The sequence below is a fragment of the Neodiprion virginianus genome, chromosome 7 (genome assembly GCF_021901495.1).
Source record: "Neodiprion virginianus isolate iyNeoVirg1 chromosome 7, iyNeoVirg1.1, whole genome shotgun sequence".
NCBI lineage: Eukaryota > Metazoa > Arthropoda > Insecta > Hymenoptera > Diprionidae > Neodiprion > Neodiprion virginianus.
This window is the reverse complement of record NC_060883.1, coordinates 15,547,029-15,564,865: the sequence shown is the minus strand read 5'-3', so window position 1 is coordinate 15,564,865 and position 17,837 is coordinate 15,547,029. Positions and strand designations below refer to the sequence as shown.

Genomic DNA, 17,837 nt, shown 5'->3' with positions numbered 1-17,837 from the left:
GATACGACGTTCAGAACTATGTGTTGCTATTCTGAAAATTTCGTACATAAGTATATTCAGTAGTTTTCGTGTTACCGGCCGCGGTCTCTCTTCTCGTAAGAAATTCTTCAGATCACCACCAGCCAACAATTCTAGTACAATATATCGTGGGTGATTGTCAAATGAAACGCCGATAAAATGTACAATATTTGGATGATTAAATTTGCTCATAATAAGAGCCTCCATCATAAAATCTGCTTCGGCTTGCGACGTTGATAACGATGGCAATGTTTTTACGGCGACCGGATGTTCCTCATTTCTGTTGTATTTATATACACCTTGAAAAACCTCGCCAAATGCACCTTGTCCCAGAGGCCTAAAAAATGAAGAAACAGTTTTGAAAATGTGCAAAGGATGTGTATCAAAAAAATGTATAAATGACCGTACTTTACGAGAGATATACTGTCCCGCGGAATTTGAGGTAAATCTTTGAAGCTGTAGAGATTCCCAGCAAATTCATAGTTGGGGTTAAATTCTGTCATCATAGTGTCGGAAACAATGCGAAGCGACGTCAGCTCCGTCCCATTGCCAAACATGACTTGGCGCCGCCTTAGCAATGCTTTACGATGCTGGTATCGATTATCTATCACAGGACAGATAGATGATAATTAACTATCAGTTACAACATAATTTTTTTCCCACAGGATTATTGTTGAAAGTGTCTTACTTACATAGTACAAGACAGAGTCCAGAAAAGGCCAATAATAAGCCGATGCTCAAAACGATAAGTACTATCATAAATGTCGGATGGACCTCAGGGCCTCTGTCCACTGCAAAATTATTTAAGTAAACTGGGTACCGCAGGCATCGGAGATTGAATAAATGTTACATATCGTTACAAACACGCTAGTTAAGGCCATGTTGTCCTCATACCTTACCGACCGAGCAAAAGGGTGAGTTTCCGCGGTCGGTAATGGTAGTAGTACTACATAACCTTAACTAGCGTGTTTCTAACGATCGCCTTAACACACGATAATTGGCATTAGTCATAATAACGCCCCATTGTAATTTTAACAAAGAAGTTGACAACTTACTAACGCATGACCGAGTGTCATTGCCAAGGAGCCAACCAGGTGGACAGATGCATTTGGTTTTACTCAAATGTTCGTCTATTGCAACGCATCGAAAATCACAACCACAGCCGCTGATTGCTGGGACGATATAAGCCTTCCCTGAGGTCGGATTAACACCGGCAGTGAACGAGACGTGTAAGAGTTCTGGTGCTGCATATGAATATCCACCTTCCCCGTTTGACGATTTTGCGTGCCCCGTATTTCCACCTGACAAAATTTTTAACAACACATAGAGAACAGAAAAAGTACATATCGTGTGCCGTTTTCTCAAGTTTATGATAATATGGGGAATTATTTTCAAAATCGGATGGCATTTTGAGGTCAAATTTTTCTTAATCTATTCAGTTTCCTTCTACCTATTGAAACGAGCATTGACGAAATTGTTAGAAATTTTTATCCAATCTGTTTTTGAGTTGCGATTTTTCAAAGAGTTCTGTTTAAATTTTCCAGTTTAACTCGAGAACGGAATTAGACATTGAAACAAGACGATGTATGTTTTTTTTCGTTTTTAGGCATAGATTTGTTTGAAAATATTAAATAATTGCAAATTATAAATATTACTAGCTATGTTAAATTAAAGTTAAAAAAATTATTTTATATCGTGAGGTTCTTTTTTTATTTTCTTGCAGAAGATACCATCAAAATTATTAGGTTTGCAAGCATTTTAAGCCGAGGATCATTATGAGCCAGTTACTTGTTATAATTTTATTATTTATTTAAATTTGAGCGTTGTCAAGTTTTACTCATAAAACGTTCATTACTTGTCAGTTGAGATATTTATTTCATGAAAGTTGTAGTCGATTGAGTAATAGTTTACGAGGCCATTTTTTTTTTTTTAACCACAAAATTTTCATAGAACACCAAATTTTTCCGTGAATACCAAGGAAAGTTTTTTATTCGACAGAACAAAAATCAGTCCTGTAAAATATAGCTCAGTCGACTACAAATTTCATGGAATGAATCTTTCACCCGACAAGTAATAGATTTATTTTAAGAAAGGACTCGACAAAATTTGAATTTACATAACTAATATTGAGTTGGTATGTAAAAACATGTAACAAATAATCGGCCCATAAATAACTGCCTTAAAATTCATGAAACAAGCAATAGTCTGAAGAATATTTTTTGCAACAAAACAAAGATTACCGCAATAAAAATTAGATTTCTACGTCAGAAATTCAAAATATTAGTGATTTTTACAGGATATAATTTGACAAAATTAATTTCGTGAGTCTAAAACTTGAGACGAAAGAAAGCGTCGTAACTTTTTCTAATTTCTCTCCTCGTTCTCCAGTTATTTTCAATTGAAAAATTTAAACTTGATATTTTTCAAAAATCCAAGACTTCAGAATATATGAGGTTAAAACTGCAAACAAATTACGAAAACTCGTTTCAATTGGCAAAATGAAATTAAAAAAAGTGATGCATATCGACGTTAAAGTCTTATTCGGTTTCCAACAATACCCTAAATATACCTATGTTCATTATATCTTACCTATATAACCACCACCTCCACCACCACCAAGACAACCTCCACCACCAGCTCCAAAACCTCCGTCTCCACGGCCTCCAGTATTATTTTTACAAGCCGCCCCGCCCATTCCTCCAAGAATTAACGGTGTGCCTGCAGTTTTTGCACTTGTTCCGTTATTTATTGAGCCACTCCATCCACCCCCAGAACCTAAGACAAGTAATACTGTTTTTCAAGAATGAAGATCGACGTAATACGTTGATAGAGGATTGTATTCGGTATTTAATCTTCAGCCAAGGGGCCATTCAAGTACTAACTAACGCTAAAACATGGGTAGGCCATTCAGAGAAACGTTATCAAATGATACCCTAAAGTAGTATACGTACATTCCGGGAAAGCGTTAGCTGACATAGGAAATTCGAGGTGCGTGCTCAAAGCCAACATGCCCTTGCATGAATTCCTTGGTAATAATATCTTAGCAAATATAATGTTTATTGCATGCATTTAAGAAGAAATACAATATATAATGTATTTAATACTCGATGAATAACGAATTCACGTTTTACTGACCATGTTAATGTGTATAATAATAATTGATATTCAATAAAGTAGGAATAAATTAATCAGGATATGACTATAAATAGTATTACTGCCATTCCCAGATAATTAATCGATTTGTCAATAAACTTTTCAAAAAGTGTTCGTTAACGTTGAAAAAGAGTAGTGGGTAAAACAAGCAAACGTTAACAATCGTTATCACTAGGAGTGGGAACAAAAAAATTTGCAAAAATTGCGTTAGCTAATACTGGAATGACCCCCATTGATAAATTCGGAAATAAAGAAAAAATCGTGCAGGCTGATTTAGCACTGAATTATTTCTTGGAGTAAATAACATGTTTCCGAAGTTCCAATGCACATACCGGCCAATGCTGAAATCGATAATCCAGATTCGAATAATCTTCCTTTTGGCGCAGCACCTTTTCCATTCTGAATACCGTCGTCAAGAAATTGGCCATGCCCTAAACCTCCTCCACCAGCTGCGATCAACAAAGGTTTTTGTTCTCCATCTGGTTTCAACTGTAAAAAGTTTACCGTCACGTTTTCATAAGCCTATTAGAGCTTGACTGTTTTCGAAATCGTTCAAAGATATCTCTAAATTACGCAAAACGTGTGCATTCGTTGAAATTTTATGAAAAAATCAAAATATTTGAAGTCCAAAAAGACTACAAGCAGATTGGAGAAAATTTGCGGCTAACTTTCACGGCGATCCTGAAAATTTTAGCTATAAATTCATCTCGAATCTCTTTTCACAATCTGTTGTTTCTATAATGCCGTACACTGCAAATTTTAAATAAAAGAAATTCTCAGATTCTTACAGTAAAAACGTAGGTAGCTCCTCCACCACCGCCACCGCTATCTTTCACATCGATTTTCTTCACTTGGTGTACCATCGACACGGAACCAGAGCCTAGACCACTTGTGGGTAGGTCATCGTTTTGACAACTGTAAACCTTGACTCCGAGATTCTGAAATAATACCTCGTATAATTTCAGTTTCTAGGGAGCACCAAGAGAGAATATCAATCAAATAATTTGGATTCGCCTACAGGGTGTTTTATTATAATCACCACACATCGATTGCTTTGAAACTAAGCAAGTTATGAAAAAAAATTTCGTACCAAATATTCAAGGTTCTGAGTAAAGTTGAACTTCACACCCAGTACACGTAAAATAATAAATTGTTATAATGCGTGATTCAACGTGAAACTAATGATTTAAACAAATGATTTCACGCAATACAACGCCATCTGGTGACTACCACAGAAACTAGTTGGTAAAATGCGTGATTTAACGCGAAACAAACGATTCAAATAAATGTTTTCAAAGTCAAATCAATACAACGCCATCCTGACGCCCATCACACGATAAGATGACCGCTGGTGTGTCTTCGCAGTTTGCGTCATAGTGTCATAGCAGTAGCTTTTAATTTTAGTTCCTTTCACAATTTTAAATAGTTATTATGGAAGATCAAAGTGTATAGACATTGACGACTTTATCCCTCGGAAATTACGCGACGCCGCGCCACTGCCAATAAAAATATAAGTTATATGCAATAAAATTTACTTTCATTCAATAATATATGTATATTCTTATTTGACTTATTTTCATTCTCTCATTATTTTTATTTTTTTTTTTTAATTTTTCACCAAATATTTTTATCTGGATGGAGGGCGCGTTTGATCGCCCGCGTAAAGTTGAACTTTACCCCCTAGCTACGAAAACTATTATTTGGTATCTTGCTTGGTTTTGGAGTAATCGACCTGGAGCGATTAAAATGAAACAACCTGTATATTGGATTCAAAGAGATACAACAGCAATATTTAGCTGGATTGAAGAGGAGGTAGTTTGATAACTTTGCATTAATATCTACTTTATATTTGACGAGATGTTTTCTATCGCTGATATTAAAATTACCTTTGGGCAAGCGTCTGTTCCGCTTTGACCAATTATGAAGTACAGCTGCTGGCCTTTCTCCAATTCAACAACTGCTCTCACCGAAGCTCCTAAAGTACTACCCATCTGACCCGAACCCTTACCCCCCGCGGCTCCCATTGCGATAATTCTGAAGGAAAACGTTAAGTTAATCACGACTTAATGTAGGGAGCTTAGAAAAACACAGAAATCGACATAGTTATTCATTCAATTTTGGCCCTACACGGAGTGAAAGGATTATTTGAGTCAAGTGATATTCGTTTGATACATCTAAATGTTATACATGGAGAGAAAATTTGGAATAATTTACGTCGATACACTTTGACTGTATTTACTTCAATCACATTAACATGCCAAACCTTGACGACCGATGGAAAACAGGTGAATAATAAAGGCGGAGTACTTCGACGAAGCAACACCGCGTCAGACCTCGACGATCGACACATCATATTTCAACAAATTGAAGTGAATTCAGATAATCCACCGAGTTAAAGCTGGCGCAGAAGAGAGGAGAAGCTCTAAATCGCCGGATTGGTGGAATTCACTCCAATCTGTTGAAGTACCGTTAAACATAAACAGAAATAGCGTCAACTAACGAGTCGACGTCATTTATTCCAAAGTATCTAACGTGAAACACTTCAATTTTTCTTTCCATCTAGGCAAACGCGGCAAACGCCATACTTGCTTAATTCAATAAAATACTTTTGTCGGGGGAAATATTTGTGACAGTATATTATGGAATTGAATCAAGCCATTTATGCACAAATTGTTTTCTTCGAATGATATCGTTTATAATTCTGTTCAATCAAAATTTTATGGGACTAACTTGATACACCAGGTGTCCCGTTTTAAAGTACCACCTGATTTATCTCGAAAAAGACTGCTCTGATCGAAAATTGACTCAAGTGAAACTTCTAGGGTTCGAGGGGGGACGTTCGAAAAAAAAATTGTTTTCAGTCTCAAATTCCAAATGGCGGCGCTACAATGGCAGACATGTTTTTTTTAAATGGGAACATGACTTTTTTCTTCTACCAAAAAAATTCATCACATCAAAACTAACAACTTTTGCATGACCGTTTTTCGGGTTAAGTCCGTAATTTTTGAGTTACAACGCAATTTTTGACTATTTCAGCGCTATCTAGGATGTACCACGAGGAGGTAAGAACGCGAGAGAATATGATGGAACGAATCAGAGCAGCCTGCCGAGTGATCCCAAGAGAAGTTCTACTAAGAACAGTTGACGGTTTTGAGAGAAGGGCTCAGGCATGTTTGAACATGAATGGTGGGATATTCGAACACCTTTAAGAAGGGTTCAAAGTTTTGCTTAATCCGAAAAACGGTCATGCATAAGTTGTTAGTTTTGATGTGATGAATTTTTTGGTAGAAGAAAAAAGTCATGTTCCCATTTAAAAAAAACATCTCTGCCGTCGTAGCGCCGCCATTTTGAATTTGAGACTGAAAACAATTTTTTTTTCGAACGCCCCCCCTCGAACCCTAGAAGTTTCACTTGAGTCAATTTTCGATCAGAGCAGTCTTTTCCGAAATAAATCAGGTGGTACTTTAAAATGGGACACCCGGTATAATGAGTAAGACTTGGAACACTTATTATTGTATATGTACAAGTATAAATTGAACATGAGTCCACAGTTTTTGTTTATTTGTAGTCAATATCAATTTCGATAACTCGAAACTTGGTATCATGCTTTCGTGGTTTGTAATAGGTCTGATTGAGAATTGATCTTACGTCATCCGTACCTGACTTCGTAACCGATTACCCGGTTTTGTAACTATCTCTGAAACTACTTCCGTAGCGAGAAACTTCACCGTCTAGTGGCCGTTTATAGTACTAGTACACTGATGCTTACGACGAACATATTCTCTACTTGTTTCAAAGCATGTGGTGTTTGTTTTACCTCGTAAACAAATTAGTGCAACTGATTTCACCAGTTACGTCAAACAAGCTCCAGTCAGATGAACAAATCATCGTATTCGATCGATATAAAGTTTTTGTTGGCTAGATTCAAGTACTTATTTTATACGAACTACCTAATTGTTTCTGTCATCGAACTGGGATTTGGAGGAACAATACATAAACTTCAAATGAAATGATGTTTAGTTGACACAATCCCGGAAACACATCAAAAAGTTTACTCTAACCAATACTTCACTCGATCGCGACAACAAAGGCTTCTGTTGAATCAAGGAATTCGCTAGGCTAAAATATTTTGACAAACTAATCGATCGAAATTATTGAATTGAAGTCATCGTATTTGGAATAAATAAGGAATACTATATTGAAGTGAATGGACTCCAATAAAATCTATTTTGTTGGTTCAAGAATTCCTTTCCCTCCGTGTACCGTACCACAAAATTTGGAGTTCTTTTAAGGCGCTGGACGTTGAGTGCCACCGCGGGATAAGCCACTTATTATTTATATCAGGGCCCGGACAATCGCGGCTGTATTACTACGAAAATATGGTCACGTAATGTCGCTGGCCGCTAGTGGCACTAATAGTCGCGAGACCGATTGTTTACGTTCGGAGTTCGGAAATCAGTCACAGCCACTTCAGTATCGGCGCGGCGACATTTCGAGGACCACCAGAATTACTGTGTGCCAGGGACCTGGTTTGTACGCACACCAGATTTCAAGATTATACGATTTGAAAAGAATTCGTATTGTTCTAGAAATTTCCAAGGATTCCAGAAGAATTTCAGATAATTTCGAAAGGTTTCGAGAAGTTTTGTAGGTTTTCAGGTTTTCATGGTAGAGATTTTAGATGATTTCACAAAATTACACAAGATTCCATAACTTTTTAAAGGATTGGAAAAGGATTTTCAAAGATTTCAGAAATTTCAAAACATAACATAGGATTCTAGAAATTTCATATGATTTTATAGATTTTAGATTTTAGTTTATTTCACAAGATTTCGCGAGATTTCTAAAATTTCAAATGATTTGATCAGATTTCATGAGTGGTGTACACCATACGTTAGGTGTGGTCGACTCCTCGAGTGCCATTTTAAAAAATTTACTGTAATTATAGATTCAGTCAAGCTATTGCATACACAATGTGCTGAGGGTGCTATGTAATTATCCCCAAAAGAATATATGACTTATTTATAAACAGACAGCCAAGAAGTAATATTATGGAGAAAACATAATTCCGTATACTTTACGATGGCAAAGGTCGGACACATTCTGATCGGAAGTTTGTAGTACCGATAGCGCCGATCGCAGTGCTGATTCGTCTATTGCATCGGAAATATTACACGCTGTTTTATATCCGGGTATCGGACAGGATACACATCAGAATGATAAAAAAACAAAATTTAGGCCAGAAAATAAGACTCCACAAAAGTACCGTTTATGAAAAGGGTTATATTTAATTTGTAAGGGTTATATTTAAAGGATTTTTGTTCAAATCTTTCGTAATATATTGCCAAATTGCTGTCAGATTAACCCCTTAGCAGTCATGCAAAAATGAAATTTTCGAGCCACTTCTGTGTTGGAAAAAAAATTTCTTAGATTGATCCTGTAATTCAGAGTCCTCAAAAACGATGATGTACCAGTTATTACAGTGAAATCGATATAGTAAAAGATGTTCTGTTTCAAATGCTCACATATCTGTTCTGATGGAAAATTGACACAACTTTTTTCTCCCCATACAGTCCGCTCTTGTAATAAGGCCGGCGATGGGAGAGTAGGGAAGCATTTTTTCGTGCAACTCAGGTACCCCCACCACTGACGCACGTTCGTGCCACCGAAATTCACATCGTTCTCTTGTAATAAAGCCACCACGTAATACGTGATATTCGTGTGTATTTAGATTCGCTAAGTATGCATTTTTAATTGGATGGCATACATTTTTAATTGATTGGCACGTATTTGTATGAAATATCCTACACAAAACCGAAGCACTTTAAAGTTTTCACGAAAAATAATGACAATAAATTGAATTTGAATCAGCGAATTATAGGCTATTTCATTGAGACAGAGTGTGGCCTAATTGAAAGAAATGAATATGAAACCCAAGGATATGGAGCCCGTAGTGGGGATTGCGTTCGAACGAGAATGAGGGGATGCGACCTTATTACAGGAGCGAGCCGTATGTGGGTCACTGACAGTCAAAGGGTTAAGTTTAATGTTGACGTTATTAGACTTATTTAGTTGTGATTCGTTAGCAATTTGGCACGTTGTACAACAATAACATCAATTTTCTGTTACACTTAACCCCTTAACTACCAGTAACACATACATATACCTATGTATATTGGCCAAAAATGCAAAAGTATTATAAGTATAAATATATGCCAAAACTGCAAAATTGACAAGACTTTTTTTACACAGGACTGTAAAAGGGTTAATTACTAACGGATAGCAACATTTAATATTAAATAATAAATTCGCAAATTTCGACAACAAAGCGTCAAGATGGCGTCTGTAGGGGATTGACTGTCAACTGTCTATTTCGTGTTGCCAGCCATCAGGCGCAGTGTAACAGACGAAACCAGCGCTACGAGCGGCGCTATTGGAACGACGAATTTCCGACCAGAATGTGGCCCACTTTTTGTGACGCGGAGATACGTGTCCTCCCTAATACTACTTCCTGGAAACAACTTATTTTATCGTGTTATATTGATGCGAATTACGTGTAATATCCACCACGAGGTACGGTCCACCGTTGAATCCCCTTCATGTGAGATATCATTATTTTTTCACCCGCTACAATGGTGGTAGCTGACATCGTTGATGGGTAAAGTAATTCTAAATCAGTTCCCCGGTGTTCTGGAGCACACTGTTCTGGTGTTGGACCAAATCTACCGAGTGCCCCGCAAGTTGTTACTCTGATAACTGAAGAATATTAATTTCGTCAATCGCTGTTTTGCATATAACAAATCACAGAAGATTTTCACTTAACAAATTATGTTATTTGATCTTAAGTATGGAATATAAAAATTGTCTCTCTTCGTGGCCCCCTGAGAAATTGGAAAAAAAAATTATCTTTGCCTCATTATTTTATTTTCATTTCCACTCTCTCGCAAGATCCTTACGGTAATAAGAATTGCTGTTTTGTTTTCCATTGAACATTCAGAGAAACACGCAATTAAAATAGTGAACGTAACTTACTTGTTTCATTGGCAAAATCCATGTGCTTTTCGGGTTCGGTGTCTGGTGGCACATAGGTGTAATAATTAAAATCTCCAGCATACTCTGGCGGAACTCCTGCGCAATAGATTTTCCGTTTGAAATACAGGATAAAAAATATATATGTATTATAGATTATAAAAAAATTGTTCAAAGTGATTTCAAGCTATTTCAAACTAATTTCAAGGATTTTCAAACAATGTTAAGGTGATTTTAAGCAGATTCAAAATTATTATACTAATGCCTTCAAACTAATTCCAAGGAGTTTCAAACGATTACAAAGTCGTTTCTAACCAATTCATACGATTTTGGACCAAGTGTGATTAACAGTGGTTTGCAATTTCAACAAACTAATTTGGATTATACATAATGTAGCTGCGCGGGTGTTTTTTTTTTCTTTTAATAAAACTTATATCTGCGTATAATAAGCGAGATGCTGTCACTTTGCTAAATCAGTTGAAAAGAAACACGCTTGAAATTGTGTATCAGCCAGACTCACCGACACCAAAACACTCGGGACTGAGTGAAAAATCATCTATAGCTACAGCGCCTTTTGAGCCGTACCCTCTGCTTGCCTCAAACCATAAAAAGTACCTGGAACATGTATTGGGTCATTTTGTACCAGTATACGAGAAGTAAATATTAATGTGTAAAAAGATTTTTCGTTACCCTTGTATTATACCGTTTCTTTATTAAATATTATTGAAACAGATTGACTAAAATTGAATAAATAGAAACATGAATCATTGATTATTGATATTATCTCTCATTCAAAATCGATCGGTTTCTTTACCTCACGTTATTACCTAAACCTTGAAAATTTTATTGAAAAAAGTATAAAGCTACATTTTGTGAAAATTTATTCCAATTTTGGTACATCATTCTTTGCAAACATGCGGAGTGATAGCAGAAATGTTTCATAGAATATAATTATAGAAATGCACGCTAGGTTTTAATTCAATATGGTTTCAATTCAGCATAAAAAAATCTTTTTTTTCCCGTTCAATCCAGTATTTCAAAGGAATTTCGGCAAATGGTTGATGAACTAAGCTATGTAGTCTCCAGGTTTGTATAACTGCAGTATTGTAAGATCAAATAAGCGATTGTTTTCGTGTTCTAGATTAAATTATTCATGTTCAACGATATTCTCAAAAACATTAGAATCAGAAAAAAAATTACCAAAGTCAAATCATTTTGAACGCTCTAATTATAAAACCTTTTCTCAAATCGTTGGTACCACAACTTGTGTTGTTCGAATTTGCTCAGATCCAATTCTATTACATAAAAGTTGTGTTGTTTCATTTGTATTCACTATTTAGAGCATGTATAGTATATGCTCTAAGATTCACTATCATTGGTGCAAACAACATTTCTTGCAATTTTTTGAACGTTATTTTCCTCTTGTTTTGACTTTTATGCGACGCCAAGACCTACCTATCCTTCATAACTTTACCTGTGCTTGACCTCTGGGAGAGCTATGGCCTGATTGTTCCATACATCACTTCGGTCACCATATAACCACCAAAGTCTGTCAGAGACGTTTTGATGTTGCTTTATTTGAACCAAGTACAACCCTAATCCACTACTCTGCTTTCCATATTGGTGGTAAAAAAATCGCACCTATAAATAGTATAAGAAAAACGTGAAAGGTATATCAATGGATATTTTCCAACAAGTAACGTGTCTTAAAATTAGAGAAAGTTGTAGTTATATGATATAGTTCAATAAGAGCAGTCATTAATTCTTTGAAGATGATAATAACCTGTCTTAAATCCAGATTCATAAGTTGTTGAAGTTTTTTTTTGGTAGAGACCACACTCTTCAATAAATCAACCATCCGTCGTTATAAGTTTAGATATTTGAAGTTTGTGGAAGGTCTCTACACCCACTTTCAGTTTAATAAACTGCGTATTTTGTTGCCCGATACAAAACCTATCAGGTTCTCGCATTTCAATAAATCCAGTCAAATATCTCGAAAACCAAAAGTGTGAGTGAAAAAAAGTGAAAGAATATGAGAGTGTCAGATTTTTCAAGGTCAGATGAAGGCCAACTTTATAAAGTATACTTTTTTCATCGGCATCAGAAAGGGCATCAAATTCTGCATCAAAAAATGCATACAAACTTACCACCTAAACTCAACTGGTAATGATATACGAGCCGGTGAAGCTGCGCAGATTTTTTTCAAGTTTCCTTATTTTTATAGATTATTTAATTTTATCAATTTATTTTCGTAATTTTCCAAAGTTTAAATTTTCATACAATCAAAATATTCTTATCGCTAACTATATTTGAAAGGATATTTGTTTATTTTATCTCAAACTTTGAAAATAAAATGTTATTCGTTAACTGTATTTACGATAACAAGTTAGATACGGTTACAAAACATTTATAAATTGAAAAAATTAAATAATCTAGATAATTGAAGAAGAACCTTGAAATGAATGGTGATATTTAGAGAAAAAAAAATCAGACATTCTCATCTTTTTCCCCCTTTGAACCATACAAGTATTGTCTAAAACATTTTTCACTCACACATCTGGTTTTCGAGATATTTTGTTCCATTAATTAAAATGAGACACCCTGTATATTTTAAACTTTCAGTTCAGGTGATTTCCCATTTTGTCTGCGATACTTTGCACAATTTTTTTTCCTAAAGCTAATTTCAAAATAAATGTTTTGTCAAAGGTTTTGCATTTCTGAACTTTACCAAGGTTGTAACATTTCAACCATTGACTTTCTTCAAAAAAGCAGCAACAGCAGAAAACGTGTAAAAGGACCTAACTTTTCAGGATTGGTATATTGTGCACCTAGGGAGCGAAAACGTTACTCCCGTGGGTCACACGATATTGTTTCTTACACATTAACGGAAGACCCGATTTCGGCTGCACAGAAAATTAATCGAATATCAGTAATCTGCCCGGGTAGAATAATGCTAATAACGATCATTCGTATATGTATGATAAACACGGAAACCGAAAAATAGAAGCGGAAAGAAATGAGACTTTATTCATGACATTTATCTGCCGTCACAGAGAAATGAAAAATGTAATTAGCTCAATTAAAAAAACAAAAACTGTCAAATCGCCCCGTTACATGTGTTACCTTGGATGGTGATTTCACCCCCCTAAAATGATTAATGGGAAATGAAAAAAAAATACGTGTCGCTTAGTGTTTAGTCTACTATAACATATTAAAAAAAAATCAAATCGGAGAGATCGAACTGGGACACCTTTCTTGTTACTCGTGAGCGATTCGGTTCGCGATTTATGATGTCCGATGGTACTGTTTTGAAGGCAATGTGACCGTACCGATAGTCACATCGGGAGAAAAGTCTAGGGGAAAAGACTTTCAGGGCGACAACTGGGAGGAAAGCCTTTCTGGGGAACAAAACTCGTATTTGCTTGGTGAATACAGATAACGAAATCGGCCTTTCCGTTCATGTGTGAAAACAAATATGTTGATCATCTAATCATCTGAGGTTAATGATGGTCAGTTTTTATTCAAAATACATTCCATTTGTGTAACGTTACATTGACAATTTTGTCCAATGAAAATTGTCGGATACCTACAATTAGATAACTGACGATAACTTCACGACTTTGGATAAAAGGTTACATAATTGGGATAATGCGTCAATAAAGAGAAAGAAAAATCAATGAAAATAACAAAAAGCCTAATTTTGGAAGAAGCCGCAAAGGTTGACGGTTTCATGAAGTAACAGCTACTGAAAAAATGTTTGTTTTGGAATATACTAAACATGGGACGTTTGTATCTGCAAAAGTTTCAACCATGTTGAAAGAACGTAGTTGGAACGTTCGGAAAAATTAAAAAAGAACATCCTTACAAATAAATAACCTTATAACATTACGCTCTTTCTTTCAGTAATTGGGTAAAAAAAAAACCGGGGGTCAAATTGTTAATACGTACTTGGCAGGACTTATAGTAGGGATTATTTGCATCACTGCTGTAAGGAGGTGTTGGATTATACACTGGGCTTTCTAGCCTCGCTCGATCTCCATAATGCAAGCTTCCCGACATATTTACATATACGTAGTTCCCTGCCATTATAGTAAACGAGAATATCATTAATGTTTCATTGCGTATAGATGCTGCATACCCAGTTTACAGTTACTGGGTGGTACCTTATTATTTCTGTGTTTGAACTTACCAGATGTGTTGCGGTAAGTGTGATCATAGCTGGGCCCGATTCTTTCAGTTGGGATTGGTCCTCTATGACGTGTCCAATTCAGAGGAAGGGAAGGATCATTTCTCCATCCGCACCAACCGTCTTCAAAATTACACTTTCCATTCTCCGGGACTTTGTCTGTTGCAGGGGAAAATAAATAGAGAGTTTTATCAGAAAGTTAAATGCAACATTGATAGGTACAGTAACTTATATTGGTTCTGACACGTTCGATATCCTTAAAAATTTTACGATCCACGGTGTTGAATGAGCACCGCTTGCACTACCGGCCACGTGCCTGTGCCTCAGACGGAGCAGCATACAAAAAAGAGTCTGCGGCGCGGTAGTATGTATATATCAATGGCGGTGCGCGACCGGCAGTACAAACGGTGCTCATCCAACACCGTGGGTCGTAAAATTTCTAGGCATATCAAACGTGTCAGAATGAATCTAAGTGCCTGTACATTATATACATTTTATTAGGCACAGTGTAATTGCATTTGTGTATTGTTCCAAGAGAAAATATATTCTGAATTGTCTATGATAAATATTTGTAGGGCTGAATGAAAAAATGTTGTTCATTTGTTACGTTAAAATGTGCGATTTCTATTCAAAAATATTTCATTTCGTAATTTCGAACTATGTTGATCAAACTCACCACATTCTAGCATCTCGTCTTCGCCATATGCACAGTCCGCGGTCAGGTCACAGATGCGAGTTTTATTTAAACATGAGCCGTTACTACACCGGAACATATCATCCGTACAAGTTACACCAAGTGGTGGTGATTCTGAATCAAATAGAACCAAAAATTTGATTCAACTATGATTACAACTATGAACTATGAAGATTGCAACTTCACAGTGTCCAAACATGCAGCATAACCATGCAAAAATGTTGCAAGTTTCAACTTTTAATAATATTCCTAATTAAGTCTTATGACCGTGAAACGTGATGTTCCTGATATGTGGATGGACAAATAAGTGCTGTGTGCGTCTCGTCAAGTTTTAAATACTTTTGTCTCAACTGAGGAGTTATTACGGTGTTCGTTATTTTGCTCGTTTTAGATTTTTTTAGATTTACCCCTAAAAATATATACGTATTATAGTGCAAAAAATCCCCTGTACATAAAAAAATTGTCGGATAATATCAACACGTGCCAGTGGGTGATTAAAATTTCAAATTTAAAATACATTGAAAAATTCGGTCTTTTTCAATTATTTTTTTCATACTAAAATGGACTGAACAGATAAACTTGATGCTCCAGAACAATGATTATACTTCCAACTGAACGTCGGAGCAAAAAACTTTGGAATAAGTACACATATTCCGTAGATAACGGCATCCAATTAAACCGTAAAAATTATGGTTTTGTGAAGTATAAGAGTTTTGAGAATCGATGAATTTTTATTTGTTCTTTTTTCCTTTGATCAGTTGGAAGTATAAACATTGTTCTCAAACATCAAATTGATTTTACCAGTTCACTTTACTTTAATTAAAAAACAAAAAAATTAAAAAACATCGATTCTTTCAATGTATTTCACATTTAAAATTTGAATTACCCAGCAGCACCTATTAATATTTTCCAAAAAATGTATTATTCACAGGGATTTTTTTTTCCTATAATGTGAAGATATTTTTTAGGGGAAATCAAAAAATTTCCAAATTGACCAAAATAACGGACACCCTAGGAGTTCTTCGAAAACTTTTGTGTTTCCTTGTAACCTTTTGTAATGTTTTATACTTTCTTGTAACATTTTGTAATGACTTTTTATTCCAAGCTTTATCTTTATAATTCTTGAATTGCTGCAGGTAACCTTCGTAATCATGTGTAATCCTTGTAATCCTTTACATTCTTTGAAAATTCTGTAACCATCGTGATTTCGTTGTAATCTAGCTAATAATCTTAGCAGTCTTCTTGTAATCTCTATAACTTCTGTTACAAACTTATGATCTGTATAATCGTCAATAGTGTATCATTTGACACTGTACATCATTTTTACATAGTGATTAAGCTCTTGTCCCCAACATTTTTTGCGTTGGCCATGAGCTGCCATTTGAATAATTGCCAACATTATATGACAAAAGTGTTACCTGCTTTGCAGAAAATTAGTACTGCACTACTATAGCACTAGAATACTGGATTTCTTATTTAACAAGCCATTTATATTCACTTTGGATTTCAAAATCATTAAGTTGAGTAAGGAAGAGGTGGGCAAAACAGAACTCTGTACAATCAAATGCGATTTCAAAAAATGTCGACAACGTTTAAAATGTAGTTTTAGGCCAACGACACAAAAATTGCACTATCGAAATTGGTTTAACGTTATTCCTGCCTTAAGGTCATCTAGTACTCCTACCTTTCCCGAGCGAACAATCTCACCCTTTTTCTTCGTATATTAACTAAAGAAACGAACGGAAAAGGTTTAAATTTCGGCGGTGCATGCATTCGTTTGTTTATTTACTACAGGAAGAAAAATGGTGAGTTTGCTTGGTCGGTAAAGGTAGGAATACTGCATGACCTTAAGGGGCCCATTTTACCCACGTCTTCTTTATCTGCTTCTCACTCTATTTTCACACGTGGACCCACCTGGAAAGCATTCGGAAAGCTGAATATTATCAACAGCGATACTGGAATTTGGGGATGGCGTTGTCATTTCCAATACGACTCGATATGGCTGAGTAATAATACCCAAGTTGAAACGAGTCTTTTCCCATCTGTTAAAATACAAATTTTCTTCAATTTTTATTGAACAAATATTGTTATGGCATGAAAACGATTGATTTTATTCTGGCAAACTAGTCTCAAAACTCATTCTATGATAATATTACAGTTTTTCTATTCGCCTTACAATAAGGCTTAAATTTTCAGATGCTATAAACAGAATGTTGTAGAAAATTTGTGGAAATCTGATCAGCGAGCAGAATAAGCCCAAAGTATTAGAATTGGATCAAAAACACCGCAGTTTAATTTTTTTTGAAAGTTCGAATTGTAAAACATTTGCTGAAATTATTGATGTCTCAGCTTGTGTTACTCAATATTTTCTTAGATTAAGTCCTATTAAATAACAGAAACATTGTATCATTCGTGTTCACCATCATATGCACAAATAACGCTACTGAAAAATTTCCAACTTTTTTCTGTTCCTAACTTTTAATTCCTCCTTAAAAAATCTTATGAACTTGTCTTGCGAGACGAAAACATATTTTTAAAGTAATGAAGTTTGACTCGTTTTGGTAATTAATCACTTTTAAGATAGTTCCTCCCAAAATTCGTTTTCTTGCAATCGCTCTAAAAAAAAAATATATATATATATATATATACTTTTTTTAAAATGTTTTAAGTGAACTGACAAAATCCAACTTAGCTTGGCCGTGCCAAAATCACCAGATATTAATTGTAAAAATTTCAACTCCGAACACGTGATTTCTT

At 35.4% G+C, this 17,837-nt stretch overlaps 1 protein-coding gene across 1 annotated transcript in view; it reads right to left on the bottom strand.

Moving 5' to 3' along the window:
- LOC124308351 (leukocyte tyrosine kinase receptor-like) overlaps window positions 1-17,837 on the bottom strand; it is a 42,358-nt gene that overhangs the window by 16,283 nt on the left and 8,238 nt on the right. Inside the window, exons 5-20 of the mRNA XM_046770966.1 lie at window positions 16,995-17,122; window positions 15,063-15,194; window positions 14,390-14,545; window positions 14,149-14,279; window positions 11,675-11,841; window positions 10,721-10,815; window positions 10,204-10,299; window positions 9,726-9,927; window positions 5,058-5,205; window positions 3,960-4,109; window positions 3,504-3,660; window positions 2,608-2,793; window positions 1,074-1,319; window positions 711-809; window positions 427-622; window positions 76-355 (exon numbers count right to left, since the gene is read on the bottom strand). Coding sequence (XP_046626922.1) covers window positions 76-355; window positions 427-622; window positions 711-809; window positions 1,074-1,319; window positions 2,608-2,793; window positions 3,504-3,660; window positions 3,960-4,109; window positions 5,058-5,205; window positions 9,726-9,927; window positions 10,204-10,299; window positions 10,721-10,815; window positions 11,675-11,841; window positions 14,149-14,279; window positions 14,390-14,545; window positions 15,063-15,194; window positions 16,995-17,122 — 2,569 coding nt within the window. The remainder of the gene's footprint in view (window positions 1-75; window positions 356-426; window positions 623-710; window positions 810-1,073; window positions 1,320-2,607; window positions 2,794-3,503; window positions 3,661-3,959; window positions 4,110-5,057; window positions 5,206-9,725; window positions 9,928-10,203; window positions 10,300-10,720; window positions 10,816-11,674; window positions 11,842-14,148; window positions 14,280-14,389; window positions 14,546-15,062; window positions 15,195-16,994; window positions 17,123-17,837) is intronic.